This window comes from Biomphalaria glabrata, chromosome 8, assembly GCF_947242115.1.
Source record: "Biomphalaria glabrata chromosome 8, xgBioGlab47.1, whole genome shotgun sequence".
NCBI lineage: Eukaryota > Metazoa > Mollusca > Gastropoda > Planorbidae > Biomphalaria > Biomphalaria glabrata.
Window position 1 is genome coordinate 21,660,060 of NC_074718.1, and position 26,288 is coordinate 21,686,347.

At 35.4% G+C, this 26,288-nt stretch overlaps 1 protein-coding gene across 5 annotated transcripts in view; it reads left to right on the forward strand.

Annotated features, from left to right (window-relative positions):
- The window catches only part of LOC106073511 (CD109 antigen-like), a 110,996-nt gene that overhangs the window by 56,336 nt on the left and 28,372 nt on the right, over window positions 1-26,288 (forward strand). For all 5 annotated transcript variants that reach the window (XM_056039592.1, XM_056039593.1, XM_056039591.1 and 2 more), the window contains 11 exons: window positions 1,100-1,327; window positions 3,650-3,751; window positions 4,039-4,101; window positions 6,891-7,085; window positions 9,269-9,418; window positions 12,753-12,854; window positions 12,993-13,053; window positions 13,317-13,503; window positions 17,916-18,033; window positions 18,247-18,360; window positions 21,706-21,783. In XM_056039592.1, the coding sequence (XP_055895567.1) occupies window positions 1,100-1,327; window positions 3,650-3,751; window positions 4,039-4,101; window positions 6,891-7,085; window positions 9,269-9,418; window positions 12,753-12,854; window positions 12,993-13,053; window positions 13,317-13,503; window positions 17,916-18,033; window positions 18,247-18,360; window positions 21,706-21,783 (1,398 nt within the window). The remainder of the gene's footprint in view (window positions 1-1,099; window positions 1,328-3,649; window positions 3,752-4,038; window positions 4,102-6,890; window positions 7,086-9,268; window positions 9,419-12,752; window positions 12,855-12,992; window positions 13,054-13,316; window positions 13,504-17,915; window positions 18,034-18,246; window positions 18,361-21,705; window positions 21,784-26,288) is intronic.

Genomic DNA, 26,288 nt, shown 5'->3' on the forward strand with positions numbered 1-26,288 from the left:
TATTTTCTATATTAAAATATGAATTAAGTTTTATAATACCTTCAGGAACATTAGTGTAAAAGTAAGTGTATGTGTGTGTCCGGATAAAATTACTACAGTCTGAAATGGAAATACTGCAGATAATGAAAAAGTGTACCTGTGGCATTTTACGTCTCGAGAGTTGATCTTTTCCCTTTGCAACTTCTTGAGTGACTAAAGAGGCCACAGGTTGAGCATATGTAAATAGCAGACGCAGTTGCATTTTCACCCTTCTTTCTACTTCTGTTGTGTATGGCATCTGCAATCCGAGACCCTTGCTTTTTGCTCGCTCTACATGTGGATCTTTCCAGTGCCACTTTTCCGAGCTGTGTCGATTTCGAAGAGCTTCATGTCTCGTTTACATACATCCGTATACCGTTCAATTGGACGACACATTCTAAACGACTACATCAAGATGTAGGCCTCTATTGTAATTCTATATGAAAATAAGCGTAAAAAAAACACATTGAATGTAAGAGCATTTTAAAACTGAGTGTGTTTTGTTTTTAAGAGGTGTATTATATGGCTTGTGGAGATGGGTTATCTCTAGATAAAGTGCGCCTCTAGGTAACAATTGGATATAAAGTCTAGACCTATGAATGACAAAAGTAAACAAATAGTCACGTGTAAAGAGCGAACTAAATTGCAAGTTACGGAATACATAAAAAATGGGCGGCTAGGGATGAGAGCATTCTATTGAAGAATGACACAAAATAATGCGATGTCATTGTAATGCTGTCTGTTCCACTAAATAATAAAAAAAAAAGATTCATGTCAAACTAACTAGAAAGGCTTTCGCTCTTTTAGAATTCCAGGGCAACCGTTCTACAAAGTCCTCAAAAGTGTGTTGTTGGGAGGGGTGTTACATTCAAAATAGTATTGGGGGGGGGCGGCATTATAAAACAGTCCGATGAGAACTGATGGACCCAGTGTTTGTACATACTCTATATTGGGTTTGCGGGCGATTCGATTGCAGGATGCAAGAGAGCAACAGGGACTTATAGAACTTGGGAGCTGTGTTGGTGGATCACACTTTCTATAGTGTTTCTCAGGTTTTAATACCATTTTAAATTTGTTACAGGTTCAAGTAACAACTCCAGATGGACTACCTCCAACAGATTCAAATCTTTCTCTCAGTGTATACACTTCAGTCACTTATCAAATGACTGTACCAGATCAGGAGTTGTACAGTCCTTCCAGCTTCTCTGGATCTTATCCACTACCTGGACAGAACATGAGCCTGCCAGCAAATGGAATACTGTCCATTGATATAGATATCCCCTTGAATGCTACGTCTATTGATATCAAGGTAAATATGCATACGAATATAATACACTTTTTTGTATAAGTTTGGATATTTTAAAATAATTGCTGATTTAATATATAAGTGATGTAATGATAGTTTTAAAATCAATCCGTGTCATTTTGTATATTTTGTTTGCTGTATGATCTGTTTGCTATTTTGTTATAATGGTTTGTTATGTGTATGTGTCACAGTCTCGGTTGACATTGCCTGTTAACTGTTCACCTCGGGTTAAGAGTGTGAAAAGACACGTGAAACTCCTGATAAAGAAACAGGAAGTAGAATGACTAAATTGACTTTGAGTTCAGTCAGTCAAGTATCCTTAGGACAAGGCAGTCAAGTAGCATCTTTTGGTCCGATACCGACAGTAGAGACTTAGAGAGTCGAATAGTAATTTGAGTTAAGAAGTATCTTTTGGGCAGTCGAAGCCAGTGGTCACTTGAGACATGTATTTCTAGTAGTTATTATTCTGTACTATTATTATTATTATTAAGTATTTGTTATCCGCTGTGATGTGGACGTTACTTGAAGTCTATTTTGGAGAATTTGACATGTTGGATATATTTGCTACCGCTGTTATGCGGATGTGACTTGTTTCTTATTGGATTATGTAACCGACAAGGAGTGCAATATTATTATTGTTATCAAATAAACTTTATATTTTGTCTGCTGAAACGGACTTAAGTTAATCTGTAGTATCTATGTTTGTCACGTGTCAAGTGAGACCCCAAATAGCACGAACCCAACATTCTTCAACATTACACATTACAACGTTACACAATTGAACCTAACGTTTATAGTGTGCACAAATTGTAAGACACATTTCCTAAAGAATATTACTATTATTATTATTATGTTAGAAATGAACGAGTAGTCATTCTCTGGCGCTGCCAGGGTCGAGTTTCGCTAAAGAGAAACAAAATTCATCGTAGTACCTTTAACAGTTTCCACTGAGGAATTTTCTGGTGATGTGGCAGGTCTGCAGCAGTATCGCCCTCTGACAGGCAACGAGGATGTTCCTAGGAATGTTAAGGGTCTTGAAGGTGTCTGTGAGGTCAGTTGTTATTATCCCCACGGTTGATATAACAATGGGGTATATTGTTATTTTGGACAATTTCCATAGACGCTTAATCTCCAAGCCTAGGTTCCCATAGTTTCTTTGTTTTTCTATCTCAGTTTTTCTTAAATTATAAGACAGTGGTAGGGCGATGTCGATAATGGTAGCGTTTTTTTCTTTTTATCAACGAACAGATGATCCGGACAATTGAAATCTATCGTTTGGTTTTGTCGGTCAGAATAGGCCTATCCCAGTACAGCAGATGATCCGTAGACTCGAGAAACTCTTGTGGCGAGTATTTATAATAAGGGGGAGTGTCCTTACCGATCAAATTGTGCGTCAAAGCCAAGTGTTGGCGTATTAACTTTGCAACTTGGTTATGGCGACCTAGGTAGGCTGATTCTGATAGGGATGGACATCCTGTTAAATGTGTTCAATCGACTCGCCCACATTTCCATATTTTCGGCATTTGTCGACAACATTGAGTTTCAGGATATGCTTCTCGTAATTTTTTGTCCTGATTACTCTGTCCTGTATTGCTGTAACAAAGCCTTCTGTTTCAGGGTAGAGATGACCTGCTTTGAGCCATGTTAAGGAAGCAGCCTTATCGATGTTGTCCCCATGTAATAAAGCTGGGAATTTTCCGTGAAGGATATTTTCTTCCCATTGGCGAATCTCATGCCCTACGTCGTCCAAACCGACATTGATATGATTATTTTGTAGGTTCAGAGGGGTTGCTTCGGAGTCATATTTGCGTAGAAAGGAAACTAATTGATTGCTGGAGGCGAGCAGTTTTGATCGTATTTTTTAAAATTGCATCTTACACAATTTGAAGATGTTCTGCAATCCACGACCCTCATCTTTCCTGGGCAGGTATAACCTTATGGTGGAGGACTTGAGGTGTAGGCATTGAAATTTGGTTAGTAATTTTCTAGTGGGTCTGTCAGTGTCATGTAGGTCGGTGTCAGTCCATTTGATCACACCGAACGTGTAAAGGAGCACTGGTACGGCCCAGCTGTTTATTGCAGTTATGAGATTACTGCCAGACAGTTTGGTGTTATTATTATTTTTATTATTTGTTTAAATATAACAAAACTTTATAATAAAATGTTTCGCGTTTTAGCATTCTGAAGTTCAATAATTTATGAGGATTCCAAATTATTTATAGTAGTTGATAGTTCATTGTTCTTTAACATTCCATTGCAAAAATAATTTTCAAACAATATCATTCTAATTGTAAATGTTCATAAGTTTATTTGCATACGTTTCAGGTGTCGTTAAACAAAGAAACAACTGCCGAGAAACGTATTTCTAAATCTTATTCAATGAGTAACAATTATTTACAATTGTCTTTGCTGAGTAAACTGGTAAAAGTAAGTTATTAATTTTTCTTTCAAAGTTTTTTTCTTTGTTAATGCATTAATTTTTCTAGTCAATATGGAAATCAAATAGTTAAATGTGATTTAAAAAAACAACCTCTAACTACAAATAATAATATTATTATCAACTTGTGTTTTTTTAAACCAAGGAAACAAAGTGAAAAATGTTTTTCTTATCTTATCTTATATAATACAGACGTTACTTTAAAAAAAAAGAAGATGATTACGCCCTACGCATCGAGGTTTAGTTCTTATTTAAATCTGTTTCTTATGATTTCTAGGCAGAATCAGATGTACTTATTAAAATAACATCAACAGAAGCAATCGATTCATTAGCATATGAGGTAAGGTTGATGACAATTTTAAAGTAATTATGTTAATCATGATATGTGTTATATGTTATTAGAACTTTTTCTCGCACTAATTTCTGTAGGCTACGTAGTTGTGATACTAACTGGCTCTAGTAGACATTTGTTTTTAAAGGGGATTGAAGTACGTTTGGACTGCATTTAGTGTTAGCTTGTCATGTCTTTTAGATGTTCATCTACAAAATATAATTCTTGGTGCTGACCACTCATTCATTCAAGCATTCACTCAAGATAATGATCACTAATTTTCCCACTTGCCGTGGACGATAAAATATGAGAATTTAACCTCTTCTTACCATTTGTAAGCCTCAATCCACTAAGGCTGAAATTAATCCCCTAGAGCACAGTCCAGATAACTGGCAGGGTTCTGTAGTGTTCGCCTGTATACAGGGCAAAACCCCCGCATGCACCAGTTTTGTCTGTTACAAGACTAGCGGTGTCTTCGAATGTGTTCCTGAGCACCCTGCAACCGTTGAGGATGTCTTCTACTATCTCGTCTGCCATCTGGTAGTGTCCACATCTGGGATCGTGGTTCTCTCAGATCCTAGCAAACAGTGTCCCGTGCGAAAACGAACCAAAATTGGCCTGATCCTTTCTGTCTAGCTGCCACCATTCGTCCTTCCTGTTAAGGCGTTTTAGAAACTTCCAGACTTCCCGTCCCGAGATACAACGTTCCCAACTGTCGTACCACTTGGACTTGATCTATTCACAACTAACTTTTGCCCTCTCGTGTGTTTGAGCCTTGAGGCTCCTCTGGTGGGTTCAAAAACGTTCCTCGCTTCTCCAAACTGTCTGCTTTCTCGTTACCTTTGATTCCACAATGCGAGGGAAAACATTGCTTCACCATAAGTATCTTTTGCTTGTGCATAGTAAACAATAGAGGGTTGCGGGCCCTTTGTTTGAAAGATGAAATAGAAAAACATAAAATCTGAGGGCTAGAAAATTGTGTTGTGTGGGGGAGCTTTGTAATGCGGGTCGTTATATTGGGGGGGGGTTCTAAGAGTATTCCAGGCAAAATGAGCATGTATACTATTGTATACCAACTATTGAAACCGTAGCGTAGTACGGGTATCAACTAGTATAATATAGGCCTAAGTACTATAAATATACATACAAATATGCTGTGGATTTTAATTTCTTTTGAATATCTTTTTACTAACGAAATGTTGACGAGTAACATATCATAGGAGGAGTAATGAGTAGATCCATTATAATGAAAATACTGTTAGAGCACATTGTATCATACATTTGACTGTATACTCTAGCATTCTACCTGCTAGAGCACATTGTATCATACATTTGATTGTATACTCTAGCATTCTACCTGCTAGTGCACATGTATCATACATTTGACTGTATACTCTAGCATTCTACCTGCTAGTGCACATTGTATCATACATTTGACTGTATACTCTAGCATTCTACCTGCTAGAGCACATTGTATCATACATTTGACTGTATACTCTAGCATTCTACCTGCTAGTGCACATTGTATCATACATTTGACTGTATACTCTAGCATTCTACCTGCTAGAGCACATTGTATCATACATTTGACTGTATACTCTAGCATTCTACCTGCTAGTGCACATTGTATCATACATTTGACTGTATACTCTAGCATTCTACCTGCTAGTGCACATTGTATCATACATTTGACTGTATACTCTAGCATTCTACCTGCTAGAGCACATTGTATCATACATTTGACTGTATACTCTAGCATTCTACCTGCTAGAGCACATTGTATCATACATTTGACTGTATACTCTAGCATTCTACCTGCTAGAGCACATTGTATCATACATTTGACTGTATACTCTAGCATTCTACCTGCTAGAGCACATTGTATCATACATTTGACTGTATACTCTAGCATTCTACCTGCTAGAGCACATTGTATCATACATTTGACTGTATACTCTAGGATTCTACCTGCTAGTGCACATTGTATCATACATTTGACTGTATACTCTAGCTTTCTACCTGCTAGAGCACATTGTATCATACATTTGACTGTATACTCTAGCATTCTACCTGCTAGAGCACATTGTATCATACATTTGACTGTATACTCTAGCATTCTACCTGCTAGAGCACATTGTATCATACATTTGACTGTATACTCTAGCATTCTACCTGCTAGTGCACATTGTGTCCTACAGTTGATTGATTAAAGTTTTTACCTGCTAGTGCACATTGTGTCCTACAGTTGATGGATTAAAGTTTTTACCTGCTAGTGCACATTGTGTCCTACAGTTGATTGATTAAAGTTTTTACCTGCTAGTGCACATTGTGTCCTACAGTTAATTGATTAAAGTGTCTACCTGCTAGTGCACATTGTGTCCTAAAGTTAGCAGAATAAAGAGTCTACTTGCTAATTGCACATTGTGTCCTACAGTTGATTGATTAAAGTTTTTACCTGCTAGTGCACATTGTGTCATACAGTTATTAGAATAAAGAGTCTACCTGCTTGTGGCCATCTGCCCTTTAGCTGACTGATGTATATTGAGTCTTAAAAATTTAAAGATATATTCATATTTACCAGTTTTATAAAATAAATGATCTTATTCATACATTATTCTAGTTAAGGAAAATACTTTTTTAATGTATTGGTAGATGCGAAAAATATGCTGCATTATAATCATTCTGAGATCTTAGAAGCTGCGATGTGGACTTTTTCTAGTAGTATTTCTTTTTGTTATTGTTGTCCAGACCTGTGTATTCAAAGAAACGTTTAATATCTTAATCTAATATTACAATAGATCAGATCTAGGAGTGATCATGTGAAGTCTGGAGTATTGGAGCTGAGCGGTCAGAGAGAGTTTAACGCTACATTCAAAGTTGAGCCTAGCTGGGCTCCCATAGCACAGCTGTTGATGTATTACATTAGACGAGACTCCAATGAAGTTGTAACTGATAGTTTGGCTTTTAATGTGGAGGGAATGTTCAAGAACAAAGTAAGTCAACTTAGCATTTAATGAAAGAATATTTACAACAAAAACAACACAAGTTACTTTCTTAAATCTGCCTTCGTCATTTTTTTCTGTTTATACTTTGATTGAGAGGGATCTTGTGTAGATGAGCAGTTGGGGCTAGATCAGTGGGTGCAAACTGTGACTCTCAAACCGCATGTGGCTTTTTGACTCATTGGCTGCGGCTCTTCTGCGAAATGTTTAGTGCAGGAAAGGAAATAGTATCAACTCCCTTGCGTGGTAAGAGCAGAGTAAACGTTTTGAAACACAAGCCTACAGAAAAGAGAGATGGTTTTAGAAAGTAACACAATCACGAATAGTCGCTCGAAAATAGTGTGTCTCTTTATTTCCGTTGAATAGTTGAGAGCAGAAAATAGTGTGTCTCTTTATTTCCGTTGAATAGTTGAGAGCAGAAAATAGTGTGTCTCTTTATTTCCGTTGAATAGTTGAGAGCAGAAAATAGTGTGTCTCTTTATTTCCGTTGAATAGTTGAGAGCAGAAAATAGTGTGTCTCTTTATTTCCGTTGAATAGTTGAGAGCAGAAAATAGTGTGTCTCTTTATTTCCGTTGAATAGTTGAGAGCAGAAAATTGTTTTGGCTGGCTTCAATTCGACAAACAAAGCAGCATAGGTACATAAGTAACTTTTTTTTTGGTAAATTAATGTTTTAAAATTATTCGATCGATTGAATGACCGGGGCGGTGTAGGGGAGGTGCATGCAATTCTAGTGTGAGTTGTAAAACGGGTGCAAAAAGTGGGCCTGTCGCTACTTTGAAAGAAAATAATTATCACATGATACGAGCATTGTAATCTTCATCAGGAAGCACCCTGTGCACAGACATTTAATAAAGAAATGTGTAAAGTAATGGACTCGGTGGTTAAGATAATCCACTCAATTGTAGCTCTACCTTGTTGCTATCGCTAATTTAAAGAATTTCTACTTGATATTCTGCTGCTTAATCGTTGCTTATCATGAGGAAAAGTTTACAGTTGTCTTAACTGTTTACTGAAATCAAAGCATTTCTTCTTGATAATAGTGTTCACTATGCAGTGTTACTGATCTGTGGATCCGAACATTGTATTTCATGGTAGATATTACTTCTATACCAGCTGAATCATAAGTTACAAGGAATAAGGATATTTTTTTTTGCTAGAAGAAGTAATTTCGATTGAAAACAAATTTACACTTTTTTGAAAAGTGAAGCTCTAATAATTCTGATTATTGGCAGCTTTGAAATAAGTTGCTGAGAAAAGAAATTTCACATTCAAGCTAACAAGATCCTCGAACTAAAGAATCACCCTTTGTGTCAGGACTTTGTGATTTTACCATCACAAAAGAGATACAAGACACCGATAGCAAAGACAAACAGACACAAACACTGTTTTGTTCCCCTGGCAATCAAATCATCAAATAAGAACAATCTGGTATAAACTTTGTCACATGTAAATTATGAGTGAGTCTGGTGTGAATGTACACTTTGGTTTCTTATAGTTATAATGTTTTTTGTTTGGTGTAATGCACAAATTGTAAGACAAATTTCCTTACGGATAATAAAGATTATTATTATTATTATTATTATTATGTGCAGGCTTAGAGCAAACAATATGCATTAAATTAACAGCGAGATTGGTCTGAAAGATCTGGACCGGGAGAAGATGTTATTATCATGTAGTTAGTACTCATTGCTTATAGTGTTTTTATATAGTCGATTTACTAGGTGTTAAGCCGAGTTTTTGTGTTAGATTGATGTATGTAATCTTGCTAAACACTTTTATAAAATATAGATCTGTCTTTGTTAGCAGGCATATACTTTTTGTTATGACGCATTAGTTTATATTTATAGATTTAACTTACTTAGACTTAGGTCCTCCCTCGCCGTTCGGCGCATTGGGCGGCAAGCTGTCTCCATAAAGATCTGTCACTGGCAATGTCTGAAGCATCCTCCCACCTGGTGTCCACTGTTCTGATGTCCTCCATGAAGGTGTGTCGCCAAGTAATACGAGGACGCCCCTGTTTGCGCTTTCCTCGTTTTGGCTTCCATGTTATCGCAACTCTTGGTGTGCGTAATTAATTTTGACCCCATCCTGTAAAACCACCATTGCTACAGAAACGGCAAACTTGACACATAAAGATAGATTTAACTATTGTTTTGAAACTATAATCTCCAGGTAAATGTAGCCTTCAAAGAAAATGAAACTGACATTAATAAGAATGTTTCCCTTGAGCTGTCTGCTGACTCAGATTCACAAATCTATGTCCTGGCTGTGGATCAGAGTGTCCTTCTTCTGAAGACAGGAAATGATTTAACACCAAATAAGGTGACTTTATTTCAGGAAGTAGTTTGTACAGCATTAGAACTAGACTTTTTGATTTAGAAAATAATTTTATATTAAATGGTCAAAAAGACTAAATTTATTTTTAGCTTATATCTACTCACTTTGTCTGCCTGTCTGCCTGGTACTACATATGTACACATCATTTCTCTTACACCTAATCTTGGAGGAAGCTTAAACTTTGCACAATTATTTCTTTTACTTGCCAACACAAGAATCAATAAAAAAAACACCACAAACTAATTAATTATTTAGTTTGGTATCTCGAGAAAGGGAAGGAAATTTGACTGCTCTAATAAGTTGGTATAAGTTGAATTAGTCCCCTTTATTGTTTGTAGAAATAAAAGTTTGCACACTGGTTACAATACTGGCTTGAGGATGCTGAAGAAGCCTTAGCCCCAGAGATCGATTTCAGGTCGCTCACCTTTTTTTTCTATAAATACACTTAAAAAGCGATCACTCAGATACGATCTTCTTTCTCCCCTTCACACTTTATAACTGGTCAGACAAGTGATAGAAACATAGCGTATTGACAAAGCTAAAAGCATGAAATTGCGTTAAACAAAAACAATCGTTAAAATATTTCTAATCACACAGACTTATTATTGTTAGTCTAGATCTATTACAAATTTAATGACATGACTGATCCGAACAAATTCCACTTAATATAAGTTTGTTTTTAAAAAAAGTATTTTTTTATTTTGCGTGTTGTTTGAGTCATAGAATGTACAATTAGAAATGAGACAGTGCTACACTACGAGTCACAAGCGGATCAAGAACTTTGGAGTGGGGGGGCGATTTTTTTCCAAACCCTAACCCTATGCATAAACGTGCGTACAGCACACACACATATATATATATATATATATATATATCATCATATAAATATGAGAATAAAAAACGCAGCATTTCTCAACCTTCTGCGAAAAACAAAACAACTGGGGCAGCGCTATAAGGTTCCATAGTGGGATTCAGGGAGAAGCCCCGACGCCAAAAGCGTTTTCTTGCATTCTTCAATGCAGAAATGCATTCTCCTGACATCTACAGCTCATTATATATCAATGGAGTTCGGGGCAAAGCCCCGACGCCAAAAGCGTTTTCTTGGATTCTTCATTGCAGAAACGCATTCTCCTGACATCTACAGCTCAATATTTATCAGTGGAGTTCGGGGCGAAACACTGACCCCAAAAGCGTTTGTTTTTTTCATTCTTCACTGCAGAAACGCATTCTCCTGACAACTACAGCTCATTATTCATCAGTTGGGTTCCGACGCAAAAAATTTTTCTTGCATACTTCACAGAAGAAACGCATTCTCCTGACCTAAAGCTCATTATTCATACTATTAAAAAAGGACCTTTCGAATAATGTACTTGAAAAATATTCTAATATGAATTTATAGGCCCTTAATACATTGCAAATAAAACCGATTTGTTTCTTGAAAAGATAAGATACCCCACATATTTACATTTTGGCTTTGAGGATATTCGATAAATAATATTCAATAAAATGGAAGTATAAATTGTGAGTTATAGTCCCAAATTTATTTAACTAGAAAAATATCAGATTGAGTAAAGGTTGGGAAAAGGCGACTATGAAAAGATTATTTGGGTTTAGAACTCATCTCAATCATGACTTTTATACTGAAAATTTTCGTTTGAATTCTAACGTTCTTAAAATAATTATAATAAATTCATATGAAATTACATAAATTCTGTCTGGAAACGGGAGGGGCGGTAGAGTGAAAACGATTAATCCTCGCTCCTTTAATAATTTGTGCTAAAGATTGCATTTGGCATTAAAGAATAGGGGTGGGCGACTCAACTAATTTTTCTCACAAACAATGATTCTCCATAAAAATAGGACCGCCTCCCCCACTCAGAGGGCTAGAATGGGGAGAGCAGTACATGCAATCACCCTCCCCCCAACCCCACCGAATCCGCCAAGATATCAGAAGGGGATTGACATAATATACAATTTATATATTAATTGAATTAATTTTGTTCACAGACTATGATTTCTCCATAAAAGTAGGACCGCCCCTCCCACTCAAAGGGTTTTGTTGGGAAGGGCAGTAGAGGTATTCGCCCCCCCCCCTCCCCAACCAATCGGCATACAGGGAACGACATAATATAAAGATCGGTTAAAATATCAATAACAAGTTTTAATAATATAGATATTTAATTGATTCTGTTAGCAAGCTGTGATTTCTACAAATTTATTGGACCGCCCCCCCCCCACTCTAAAGTGTATGGGGGGGAAGGTCGGGATTGATACCATCGCCCCCTCCCGACCCCACCAAATCGGCCAACATACTAGAGGGGGGGGGGCGAAATAATCTAAAAATAGGTTGAAATATAAATAATTAGTATATATTATTAACATAAGTAATAAATTTGTATACAAATTGTGTGAAATCTATACTAAAATTCATCCACCCCCTACCGCCCCCCCGGATCCGCCAGTGCTACGAGTGCTCTCAAACCCAAACTGTTTTAGAATATGAAGCTGAACATCCAAAGACCAAACTGTTTTAGAATATGAAGCCGAACATCCAAAGACCAAACTGTTTTAGAATATGAAGCTGAACATCCAAAGACCAAACTGTTTTAGAATATGAAGCTGAACATCCAAAGACCAAACTGTTTTAGAATATGAAGCTGAACATCCAAAGACCAAACTGTTTTAGAATATGAAGCTGAACATCCAAAGACCAAACAGTTTTAGAATATGAAGCCGAACATCCAAAGACCAAACTGTTTTACAATATGAAGCTGAACATCCAAAGACCAAACAGTTTTAGAATATGAAGCCGAACATCCAAAGACCAAACTGTTTTAGAATATGAAGCCGAACATCCAAAGACCAAACTGTTTTAGAATATGAAGCTGAACATCCAAAGACCAAACTGTTTTAGAATATGAAGCTGAACATCCAAAGACCAAACTGTTTTAGAATATGAAGCTGAACATCCAAAGACCAAACTGTTTTAGAATATGAAGCTGAACATCCAAAGACCAAACTGTTTTAGAATATGAAGCCGAACATCCAAAGACCAAACTGTTTTAGAATATGAAGCTGAACATCCAAAGACCAAACTGTTTTACAATATGAAGCTGAACATCCAAAGACCAAACTGTTTTAGAATATGAAGCTGAACATCCAAAGACCAAACAGTTTTAGAATATGAAGCTGAACATCCAAAGACCAAACAGTTTTGTCACATGAGTTACATTTTGAGTTAGGCCTAACTCTCTGATGAACAAGCAAATATTCTAGCCATTATTTACAACTGTGTTCTAATTCAACTCACTTTCTATAGGTCAAAGATTCATTCATCTCCAAGTTTCACAAAGGAGCAATTCCTACAGATTCAAACTTTGCTCTTTCCTACAGTGGAAGTTCAATCAATGAAGTATTCTCAGTAAGTACTTGACTACTACGCTTGACATTCATTCATTTTTTCATATTGGCCTATTGCAATAATTGTTAAATATATTTTGTTGAGTTATTTTTCAACACTGTTATGCTATAAATGATTTATTTAAATTTCTCTTGACAGAATATGGGCTTAGTGATTGCAACAGATTTAAATATATTTGCTCCTTTCAGGCCTATAGCACGTAAGTTTCCACAAAGATGGAATGGAACTTAAGTTAATATTTATTTTCATTATGACAAATGTTTTTTTGATAGAATTTGTTTATATGTAAATAATAAAAATCTAAAAGCAAAGAAAACGTTTAAAATCAGATCGCTACATTTTGTCAAGCTTTGGCCCATTGAAAACGTGCAGTAGCAGTTCTGTAAGATGAATGTCTATAACAATAAAAGAACGATCAGAAATAACAACCTTTTTGTGTCTCTTTTTTCCCTCTATCTAAAGTTGGAAGATTTCCCTCAAGTGGCTTTGATAGACAAGGCATGATGGGTGCACCAATGGCGATGTCATTTAGAGATGACAATGCAATGGAAAGCGCTTCATTTGAGATGGATGTAGCGACATCAACTAAGCCTGTTGAGAGAGTCAGAAGCTTTTTTCCAGAGAGTTGGCTCTGGACAAGTGTAAAGAGGTAGATAACTCGCTTATGAATGTCTAGTCTTTGCAGCGTCACTGGGGTCAATGTCTGCCGGTTACTTCAGAGTTCTCCCTCCCAATGCCTCCCTCCCCCTTTTCCTAAAAACATATTTCGTTAGCTAGTCTGTAAATGTCATATTGATTAGTACATAAGTGTATATATATGCATCGACTAATGTTTAATGTTTTTTTTCCAGTCTATATTTATTTATGTCTATGCTTCTTCCATTAAATCTTCTTCATAAAAAGGTAAAGAAGTCCGTGCGTTTCTACACTTTCAGAATGATTGCAAAAAGCTTTAGTAGCCATCATATCAGTGTTTCTCAAACTTTTGTTTGTAAATTCTCCTCCAAAAAATGTTAGAAAGCACAAACCAAGGCCTCTGGTGAAAACGGTGGGAAATAATAAAATAATATTTAACAATCTTACTTTTTATAAGATTGTTAAGCCTTGTCAATAATCTCGTTTTACGTAATCGATTCTCAAGTTTGGATTTATCGCTACTATCAAATAATTATTTTTTTGGATCGCCCTACTGGTTGAATAACACTAACATAGATCTACTGAATTGAATACAGATTTGTTAAAAACATTTATTTGAAAAATCGAATGCACTCTTCCATTGATTCCAGACGAAGCTGCACTCTTATATTTCTAAGCTAGACAAATGAACAAACCCATTCTAGTGCAGATCTTTTGAAAGCTCTCAGAACTGATCTCGTCAGCTCTCGTTTCCCAATTAAATGTGTTCTTTTAATGTATATTTTGTCGTCAATGTTGTTATGAATCGTTGACTTCTGCTTTGCTAGAAACAGTGTGATATCAAGTAATATGTGCCTGATTTCTAAGAGGTCACACCATTTTCGCTTCTTGACTTTATCAATTCATTGACTTCCGGGTCAAATGTTTCCCACTTTTCAAAACCGGACCAGTCTTCTTCAGTCTAGTTTTTTGTAAGCGAGACATTATTAACTACATCGTTTTGTGTATAATGTTTTGATGATTGGACATTTAGTTTCAATGAAATCTATGCAGATTGTGATTGGACATTTAGTTTCAATGAAATCTATGCAGATTGTGATTATCCCCCCCCCCCCCGACACCCCCCCCCCGCTGAAAAAAATTATATATATATATATGTGTGTGTGTGTACATAATTAATCTTTATTACATTCTGACCCTTTCGGAACACGTTTATTGTTTATTGTAGACTCCCCGCCCTTGCTAGCAAAACCCCGTCGCCGAGCACTATTTCTGGTATTGAAAGCCAACAAAATGCATATTCTGAGGTATCTACAGTGCATTATCTTGTTAGACAAAAGTTTTATTTCAAAAACCTAATGTGCTATTCTTACTGACTAGACCATCTCGCGCCGTTCGGCGCATTTTCCGGCAAGCTGTTTCCGCAACTCTTATTTTGCTTAATTCCTTTTGTGTGAGAACATGTCCCGCAAAACCTCATGCGACGCTCTGTCACAACCTTACTAAGGATTCGACTCCCAGTTCGGCATATGATTTCTTTGATTTAGACCCGATCTCTATGACTGACTCCTAAAATCTGTCTTAGCCATCTTTGTTGAGACACATTTAATGATTTTCAATTTCGGCAGAAGACTATTCACACTTTATTAATGAAGCCCAAGCCACTGGTAGAAATTTGTAACCTTTCTTGACTACGCTCTTGGAATTACATGCCTGTATTTCACTTTAGATTTTATATCGAAAAGGAAAGTTTTTTCGTCAAATTATCTGTTGAGGGGTTTTAAACTAAGAAATCTCTGGAGTTTTTTTGTTTTGTTTTTAATTCAAAACCCATTTAGCTACGATCTTAGAATTTGGTGACTGTAGTTTGCTTGAAAATAATATTGAAGAGAGAGGTTTCCAACTTAAAACGCTCTGTAGGGGAATTTTAAACTCAAAACCATCTGGAGGGGTTTTAAACTTTAAAGAAAAAGCCATCTGGAGGAGGGGGATTTAAACTCAAAACCCCTTTGGCTACGCTCATAGAATTTTGAGTGTGTAATTTCCTTTTTTATATTGAAGATGGGGTTTATCGTAAATTTTGGAGGGGGGTTTAAAATCAAAATCTTCCTCAACTGTGCTGTTGGAATTTGGGGATTGTTGTTTGCATTTTTTTTTTTAGTTTTGTTTTATAGAAGAGGGGGATTTAACTGCAAAAACCTCTGGTAGGGGGTTTAAAATTCAAAACCCTCTGTAGGGGGTTTTTAAACTCAAAGCCCCCTGGTAGAGGGATTTGTATCTCAAAACCCCCTGATAGGGTTTTTTAAAATCTCAAAACCCCTGGTAGGGGGATTTAAACTCAAAACCCCCTGGTAGAGGGTTTTTAACTCAAAACTGCCTCGGCTGTGCTCTGGTAAGTGATGATTTAGTATTAAAATCTCACCTAAAATAAACAAAATGAAAGCAAAAATCAGTCGCTTAATTACTTCCCCCCCCCCCTGCGGGGGGGGGGATTTCATTTCGGGGGGGGGGGGTTGAACCCCAAGAACCCCCCCCTGGCTACGCCCATATATATATATATTCCTTTATCAGATAAGAGAAAGCAGAACGGTTAGAGAGGTACTTCTAAATGTGAAAAGCTCTTGATTCGTCCTAGTACATTCTCAAAAACGCGATTTGTATATGAATATATTATTTAAAATATAAATGATTATAAATCTCCTTTCATTAAATATCGGATGTGACAGCGCTATATAAATTATTGTAATAATTTTCATTATTAATGACTTCATACTAAGCATAAGTTTGCCATTAATCATAACGGTACGAATATTGATTTCGATCTAGATTTAGATTTTCTAGATTTTCGATCTGTTTTAATTAAATAATAATTTTTTTTTGAAAGCCTTAAGTGTAGTATTTTTAGATCTATGTTATTACAAATAAACAACAAGAAACTTACTTTTTTCTTTTCAAATCGATGAAACTAGAACTTTATACGGTTATACCCATATTGAACTATGAATAAGTTGGGTGGTTTGCAATTTCGCGGCTGTGTGTATGTGTTTAGGTTAACTTCTATTAAGTTTTGTTAAAGAGCTAATTGTCTCCCCTTTTGTCACATTATATCAATGTTTTGTAACTTAACCTCTCCCATCCCTCTTTTTCGTTAACTTTCAATGGAACCATCAAAAGACGAGTGAGGGAAGGAGCAAAACAAAAATAGGAGTGCCATCAAAGGCCCATGCCGACCAGCAAAATGATCAGGCCAAACACGGTCTCGAAGACATCAAAGTAGTGTTGAAGGCCATGCCGCTCGTGCATAGCAGAAAGTACGGTCTAACGTTTTACAAATGATAACACGTACAGTGTATAGTGTAATTCTTAAATTTTATTCTTGTTGAATTTCAAACAAAATTAATTGTAATAATAAAAACAAGAAAACGTGTTCGGGCCTTAGTGTCTTGCTGCTGTCACTTTTTTTTTAAAGTTGCCTGCGTTTAATTTTTTTTTCTTTGGTCGCGACCAGACCGGCCCATTTGGTACCGGCCCACCGGGCATTTGCCCGTTTGGTCATATAGCCAGTCCGCCCCTGCCGTTCACCAAAATCTATGTTGATTGTAAGGTCACCAATTCTTTTATTTTTAACGTTTTTGCTTTGGAACAAATATTTTGTCCACTTGCATTGTTATCCTCTGGATTGTTGTCACCCGGTACTATTCGCACTCCCATAGCGAGGCTACTGCCGTGTGTACATTTTAAAGTTTATCTCTAAGATTATTCTTTTTTAATACATATGTGAAACTCTTCTCTCTCTCTCTTTCTCTCTTGATTAATGCCGTTTGCTCTAAGGAATGTGGTTTAAGAAATAAAAAATGGACATATTACTTTTAAATGAGAAATCTGCTGCGTAATCAAAACGTCAGCATTTAAAACTATATAAATGTACAAAACATTTGGAAACTTTGTGATTCAGCTCTTAAATTGGAAAAGAACTTAAATATATACGGCACTAACAAAAGAATATGAAACCTTTATTAAGTTTAGGGTGTGTGGTGTGTATGGAAGTGGTCATAGATATAAGCCCTCCACTTAAGAGTCCAGCGGAACGGTTTTCACTAACAGGTTAAAGGGCGAAAGCAACTAACTGGCGCCTAAACCATTAAGCTTTGGGCAGGAGGGGCTCGTTAGCCTTGGAGAGGAGAATTCTGAATTCTAACCTCTGCTGCCTTGCAGCTATACCCAATCATGGGAAAGGCTTCGGGAATCAACATTTAGGAAAAATCAGGAGCCCCTGCAGAGCCTGCTACGCCGCTAACCCTAAACTGTATTGGTAGTTGCCTTTCCTTTGGATACATAATATATAAATGTATATTAAGTTATGCATTACATTTTGTATAAAACATACTCAAGACCACAGGAAATAATTAATTTGAATTTGTTTAGCATCAATGGTCATGCCACACTTACTACCACAGTACCAGACACCATCACTTCGTGGATTGTTAGTGCCTTTGCAACTAACTCGGACACAGGTCTCGGCGTGGCACCAACTACTTCAAAGGTTTGCAATAAACAAAAAGTTATTTACAACTATTTTTACAATTTATTTTTTCTTTTCTAAATATTACTGTTTTAAAGTATTTGTATCTGTATTTTTGCTTTAAAAATTGATTAATACATATTTATATATAGATTATGTATTTGAATAACAGTTTAAATGTAAAATTACTCTAGGTCTATCAATATAAAAATAGTACTTTCATTTAATCTGCAGCTTCGTGTGTTCAGACCATTTTTTGTAAGTCTGACTTACCCTCGCTCAGTCACACGGAATGAACAGTTTATTGTCCAGGCCACAGTTTTTAATTATCTTCCAGTGGATCTAATGGTAAGAAACAAAGAACATTTATAAAGCAAAACAAAATCTTCAAAAAAAAAGAGATTTGGAACAAATATCATTAAATTATTAATAGATCTAGACTAACAATAATAAATCTTAGGGATTAGATATTATTTTTACCAACTGATTTTGTTTAGCGCTATTGCATGCTTTTAGCTTCCTCACTACGCTATGATCCTATCACTTGTCTGAACACTTCCTCACTACGCTATGATCCTATCACTTGTCTGAACACTTCCTCACTACGCTATGATCCTATCACTTGTCTGAACACTTCCTCACTGCGCTATGATCCTATCACTTGTCTGAACACTTCCTCACTGCGCTATGATCCTATCACTTGTCTGAACACTTCCTCACTGCGCTATGATCCTATCACTTGTCTGAACACTTCCTCACTGCGCTATGATCCTATCACTTGTCTGAACACTTCCTCACTGCGCTATGATCCTATCACTTGTCTGAACACTTCCTCACTGCGCTATGATCCTATCACTTGTCTGAACACTTCCTCACTGCGCTATGATCCTATCACTTGTCTGAACACTTCCTCACTGCGCTATGATCCTATCACTTGTCTGAACACTTCCTCACTACGGTATGATCCTATCACTTGTCTGAACACTTCCTCACTACGCTATGATCCTATCACTTGTCTGAACACTTTCTCACTACGCTATGATCCTATCACTTGTCTGAACACTTTCTCACTACGCTATGATCCTATCACTTGTCTGGACACTTTCTCACTACGCTATGATCCTATCACTTGTCTGGACAGTTTTGCTTTTTATTATTAAAAACACCTCTATGTGAACTTCTCAATCATCTAGTCTTAGACAGTCATTATTTTAGACTAGATTTAAGTAGAGTCTAGACCTACATTTAGTAGGCCTATTATTATAAAAAAAAAAAAAATCAGTCATTATAGACATCATTCGCAATTTTATTATTAGGTCTAGGAATTGAAAAGTAAATCTATTAATAAACTATAATAGATCTAAGTCTAAGTACTAACTTATTAAATAAGTCATTATAAGTAGAAGTATTATAATGAATATTGTATAGATCTTATCTTATCTTATCTTATATAATACAGACGTTACTTCAAAAAAGAAGATGATTACGTCCTACGCGTCATGCATTTAGTCATGCATATTAACCAATGACTTAAATTCTGCCAAGTCACTGGTTTTCCTGGCTAGCTCAGGCAACCCATTCCATGCTCTAATAGCACTAGGGAAGAAGGAGTATTTGTACAAATTTGTCCTAGCATATGGGACGAGGAATGTGCCTTTATCTTTGTGTCTTTCAGAGTATTTTATTAAATTTTGTTTTTGTATTTGAAGATTATGGTTCAGTGTTTTATGTATTATTGCTACTTTACTTTTGAGCCTTCTGTCCTGAAGGCTTTCTAAATTTAGTGATTTTACTAAAGGTGTTACTCTAGTCAAATGTGAATATTCGTTTGTTATGAATCGCACTGCTCTATTTTGTGTCTGTTCTAGTTTCTTAATGTTTTCTTGAGTTGAGGGGTCCCAAACAGAGGATGCATATTCTATTATTGGCCTAACCAAGGTTAAATAACATTTTAGTTTTATGTTCTTATTTGATTTATAGAAATTTCTTTTAATAAATCCTAATGCTTTGTTTGATTTTTTTGTAGTTTCATCAATATGTGGATTCCATGACAGTTTTTCATTTATTATAACACCTAGGTATTTTGCGTTTTTAGTCTGTGTTACTGGTTTGCCATGAATAAGATAAGTGGAATTAATTTGTTTTAGTTTTTTTGTTACTCTTAACAACTGACATTTTTCTGGGTGGAAAGACATGCTCCAATTTGATTCCCATTTCTGTAATTCATCTAATTCTCTTTGTAAAATATCTGTGTCTTGTGTTGTTTTTATTGTTCTATATATTATGCAATCGTCTGCAAATAATCTGACTTTTGTTCCTGAACTAATGCAATTCGGTAAATCATTTATGTAAATTAAAAATAGTAGTGGACCCAAGACTGTTCCTTGAGGTACACCTGAGTTTACTGTTATCGGTGTTGATTTAGAGCCATTTATTATTACAGTTTGTTCTCTCCCTATCAGAAAGTCTTTAATCCACTGATGCAGTGGACCATTAATGCCGAAATATTTTAATTTTTTAAGCAAACTATGGTGGTGAACTTTGTCAAAAGCCTTAGAAAAATCTAGTAAGATAGCATCTATTTGTTCACTATTATCTAAACCTTTTGAAAAATCATCAATTAGTCCTATTAGTTGTGTTTCACATGATCTATATTTCCTAAAGCCATGTTGGTATGGTGTGAGGACATTATGTTTGTCTAAGTGGTTTATGATGTTGCTACATATTATGTGTTCTAGGATTCTAGGAGTTCTAGGATCTAGATTGACTAGATTATAGATAGATCTATAGATAGATCTCTAGTTTAGTAGATTAAGTATAGAGTATAGTAAACGTATTACAGTATTATTAGATTTATGTCTTATGTCTATATCTAATAATCTAATAATTAAAAAACTTTAGTCTTTATTAATATCTAGACTTTGTTCTAATAAAAACTGACTAAAGGCATAGCATAGGCTAGACTCGGCAATCTAGTCTCAAGATAGAATCTATACTATTACTATCTAGATCTATTCGATTTTTATATATAGATCTAGACTAGAATTAGATTATAGATCTAAATATACTAATGGAGAGATGATATGAGGTGTTAGCTAATAGCGTTGCACAAGAAACAAACCTGGGTTTTTCTAAATTCTAATACTTGGTATGTAATAGTAAAACAGCACCTACCTAAATAAATCGTAACTAGCAATCAAAAACCTATATTTATTGTAGTATATATAGGTCTGTGGTTGTATTTATATAGCCTTCGTAACTTCATCTATAGAGAAATGACTTTTGTAATTTCTTTTACTGAAAATTGGGCTATTCGCGTCTGACACATATATAATTTTTATGTTCAGCAACAAACCCTATTGATTGTTTGTTTTTTAAATAGATTCTTGTTTTGTCAGAAACAAGAAATAAGTGTGCCAAATTTCAGCTTGATCCGAGATTGGGTGTGGGAGAAAAATGTTATATAAACTTTTGACTAGACAGAGTGAATTGATATAAGCTTTACAATAGAAATAAAAGAAAATATCTTAAATATAAAGTTAAAGATATAATATCTTTCTTTAATTAGTAGAAAAGTATTATAATAGTATTATTAGACAGTCATTTTATATCACATAGGAATATACATAAAACAATTCTTTTAAATGCTTCGAAATTTGAATTAATAAATGTACAACATATTTTTTCATGTAGGTCACTGTCTCTTTAAAAGAAAACCCATTCTTGACACCTATCACACCTGGACCTGGAAATCAAGCATCAAATATTCAGGTAACTTACAGGCATACCTTGGTTTAATGTACAAAATGTTTATTTCACTACCATTTTAGTTTTGAATGAGTACACACTAATTCATGCGTTACATACGTTCTTACTCCCACTGTGGTCCGAGTCATGTCTGTGAGAATTAATAGCTATTGATATTTAACTCGTTTTTCCCCCTTAATATTCCTCACAAAGACAAAAACTATACATTCAAGATCTGACAGTCCACAGACAAGATCTGACCGTCCATCTATCTTTCCTTTTCAAATTCATATTCCTAGTTTCATTTTGTTGAACTAAAGCCAAGTTGTAAGTCAATATCTGACAAGAAAAAAATGCAAACGATTTCACAGACCAGCTAGTCAATGTTTTTGACCATGTAGTCAATTGGTCATTTCTTATCCCTACGAAAGTCATGTCACTACTTCCACGTTGCCTATCATATTTATTTTCAATAACTTTCTGAGTTCACCTATTGCACTTACACCACTTTCTTATCTATAGTGTGAACTCACAATGACTAGATTTCATACTTATTACGGAAGGTGAACACTTTCAGTCCTCTATTCCCATCTATTCTGTTTTTCTATTTTATTTGATTATAACAATTTACATTAGTCGTCAAAAAGTGGATATTCACTTTCTAATACTTAAATGTGAGCATGCTAATTAATTAACATTTACCACATGATGACATTTACATACATTCTATGATGTTTTACTGAACAGGATCTCTCAGCAATGTATTTATATATACAAATCTTATCCTTGTCTGATTTTCAATTATCGACTCTGCCGAACCTAGCTTTACTCTAACGCATAACATATTAATACCATAAATAGAATGTATTAATACTTCCCCTTGCTAGCAATATCATTCAAATGAAAATGTATTTCTTGCAACAGTTAGTTTCCTGAATATGTTTTATTATTTGTTGTTTGTTTGGGGAGTTCTTTACATTTATCTACATGTAACTTTGTATGTATAATGACATAACATGTAACTTTGTATGTATAATGACATAACATGTAACTTTGTATGTATAATGACATAACATGTAACTTTGTATGTATAATGACATAACATGTAACTTTGTATGTATAATGACATAACATGTAACTTTGTATGTATAATGACATAACATGTAACTTTGTATGTATAATGACATAACATGTAACTTTGTATGTATAATGACATAACATGTAACTTTGTATGTATAATGACATAACATGTAACTTCCCTTTCCAAGTGTATGCCCCACCCGACGAAAAAAAATTCTTTTGCGCCTTAGCTCTCCTTTTATCCAGCTAAAGTCTTTGGAGGACGGTGTAAGTCAGGAGAGTCCGGAGGCTTTTTGAAAATTTAAAAAAAGAAATTTAAACATTTAGGGTCTAATTATTATATCTATATTATATTTAGAAGGGCCCTGACCGATTCATTCACTGACTCACCTATCACTAATTTTCCCACTTGCATAAACTGAGCATTTTACTTTATATTTCATACCTTGGATCTAGGAGAGAAGGATATATTCATTATCGAAGCCACAGCGGCTAAATTAACTATAGACAATTCTTTATTCGCAATTTCGACCCAATATGATTTTGCTCTAGCGTAAAGGCCTAATTTTAATTCTACACATTTACTACTTTCTATTAAGACTATCTTCTGTTAAAAGAAACGTCTGTATTTTATAATAAAAGATTAGATGTTGATGGACATGTATTAGGCATATACGTCTATAAATAACAAGCAAAAATAAAAAAAAAAAAAAGAAAAAGAAAAAGCTTATATTAAGTGCTGTAAGTGCATCAGTTAGTTTGGATCAGTCATATAATGAAATGTGTAATAGATCTTGACTAACAATAATAAATCTTTGCGATTAAAAATATCTTTATCAATTGTTTTGTTTAGCGCACTTTCATGCTTCAAGCTTTCTAAATAGGCAATAATCCTATCACTTGCATGGACCAGTTGGAAAGTGGTGGAAAGAGGGGGGGGGTGAGAGGAGGAAGAACGGGGTATCTGGATGATCGCATTTTCAATGAATTTATAAAATAAAAATGTGAAAGACCTGAATTTGTACTCATGGGCTAAATCCTTCTCAGGTTTCTCAAGCCAATACGGTAAACACTCTGCTAGTGAAGAGCTTATGAACATGAAATAATAGTTATCTATTGTTTCTATTTCATCTTCATGTTAGTCACTAAGCCTCAGATGGTACTAATTTACCTAATACCACCACTTCAGTACAATTTCTTTCCCTTGTTCGTGATACGAAACAAAATAATTAATTACCAATAGTTAATTAAATAACTGGTAAGTTTTTTTTTGTATTGATCTTGTGTTGTCAGGTAGAAGGAATAATTGTGTAAAACTTCAGCTTCATCCGAGATTGGGTGTCGGAGAAATAACGTTTAGAAACTTTTAACCAAACAGAGTGAGTTGATATAAGATTTGTAAAAATCCGAAATATTTCACAGTAAATATGATTGATATTAATCTAAATAAGAACTTTGTTGTTTTTTTAGCGGCCCCCGAAAGGGGAAAACACGCTATTAGTTTTGTGTGAAATGTCTGTCCGTCTGTCCGTCCGTCCCGTTTAGATCTCGTAAACTAGAAAAGCTATTGAAAATCCGACATCACAATATTTTAGACCATTTAAAGTTCTGATGCAACGGCTACTTTTTTTTTTTCTGAAAGTGAAAAATCTAATCTTTAAAATCAGTTATGCAATCAGTTTTTTTAAAGAAAAAAAGCTAATTAGTATGCATTACAAGTTAGACCTAATTTAAAATGAATAGTAATCTTATAAACTTTATTTTCCTAAACTTTTATTATTGCGTTACAATGTTTATAATTTTTTTTTGAGGATTTGAATAAGAGATTAAACCTTTTCAAAACAATAAGATTATAAGACTTAGGCCAGGGGAGGAGCGGTGGCTGAGTGGTAAATCGCTTGGCTTCCGAACCGGGGGTCCCGGGTTCGAATCCTGGTGAAGACTGTGATTTTCAACTTTGGAATCTTTGGGCGCCTCTGAAACCACTCAGCTCTAATGGGTACCTGACATTAGTTGGGGAAAAGTAAAGGCGGTTGGTCGTTGTGCTGGCTACATACATGACACCCTCGTTAACCGTAGACCACAAAAACAGATGAACTTTACATCATCTGCCCTATAAACCACAAGGTCTGAAAGGGGAACTGTTAGGCCAGGTTCACATCTTACTTAACATTCACATTCACCTATCCTTTGATCTGCTGGACCGTTGGGGCACTACACAAGATCTGTTAACCTTCATTCTCCATTCTTATCTCTCATTTGTCTTTGATTTAATTTCATTCGGATGTTCTTTCTGAAAATATTAAAGCCTGCCAGGGTGGACCACTTCGGGGGCCGATTTTGAGTTTGTGTTTCCACACAAACTGTCTTTTGTAACCTTGTTTTTTTTTATATGCTTCAGTTTTTTAGCACTTTACTTTTCATTCGTAATTTCCACTAATAATATTAGTAAGCACAGTCGGTAGAGCATCAAGCTTTCAATAGTTGGGTCAAGGGATTAAGTCCCTAATCGAGCTAAAACTTTTAATATTTTAAAATATTTTTTAAACAGCACTTATTGTCACAATGTTACGTAGACTTAATGAATGTTCACTTATCTTAGCCACTTAGTCTTTTTCTTAAGTAGTTTTTTTTTATATAATTCAGAAGTTTTTAAATTTTGTTTATAAGTTCTTTTTGGAGAGGAATGACAGCAAGGTCGTTGAATATATATGGCTCTTTTTGTCTAGGAAGACAATAGATGCTGCTAAAGTTTTAATGTAAACATTAAACACACGACCAGAATATATTATTAACATGTTACTATCCAGTGAACGAATTGTCGTGTCCCCCCTGTTGAATTATGCGGTAAGAATGCCGTCTTGTTGGCTCATTCCACACACTAACTTTACCGGTACTTTTCTTAACTAGAATCAGCGTATTCATTTTGGGACGACACTTTCTTAAATCAGTCAGACTTAAATCTATTACCTTTCACCCATTTAGGATTTGAATCTTGTGCAATTGCTACATTTCTTTCCATCTCAAAGTTCACAAAATCTGTAAACACCGTCACCTTTTATTAAGGAGATGTTTTCAAAACCTGAGGCAACCAATGTCCAGCATAGTTCTAAATAAAATAGGAGTCGCTTACACTGATCAAGCACCACTATGAACACATAGAGATATCCTTACCTACCTCATGCAGAAAATGCCAGAAACCCATTATTTTCAGTTTCTCAGAGACAAGATCAGGAGCATCGCTAATCTATAGCTTCGTGGTCCAACCATGCGGGACATAGTGCAGGCATCAGGAAAAGATAATTCTTTCGTAACCTTTTACGGCAACAGTGAGCACGGCTCAAAAAAAAAAAAGGTGTGGGGGGGAGAACAAGTCATCTTTCTCTTGATACATTCTATACATTTGACTACATGTGTGGATTTTTTACACACGTCAATATCTGGTGTCA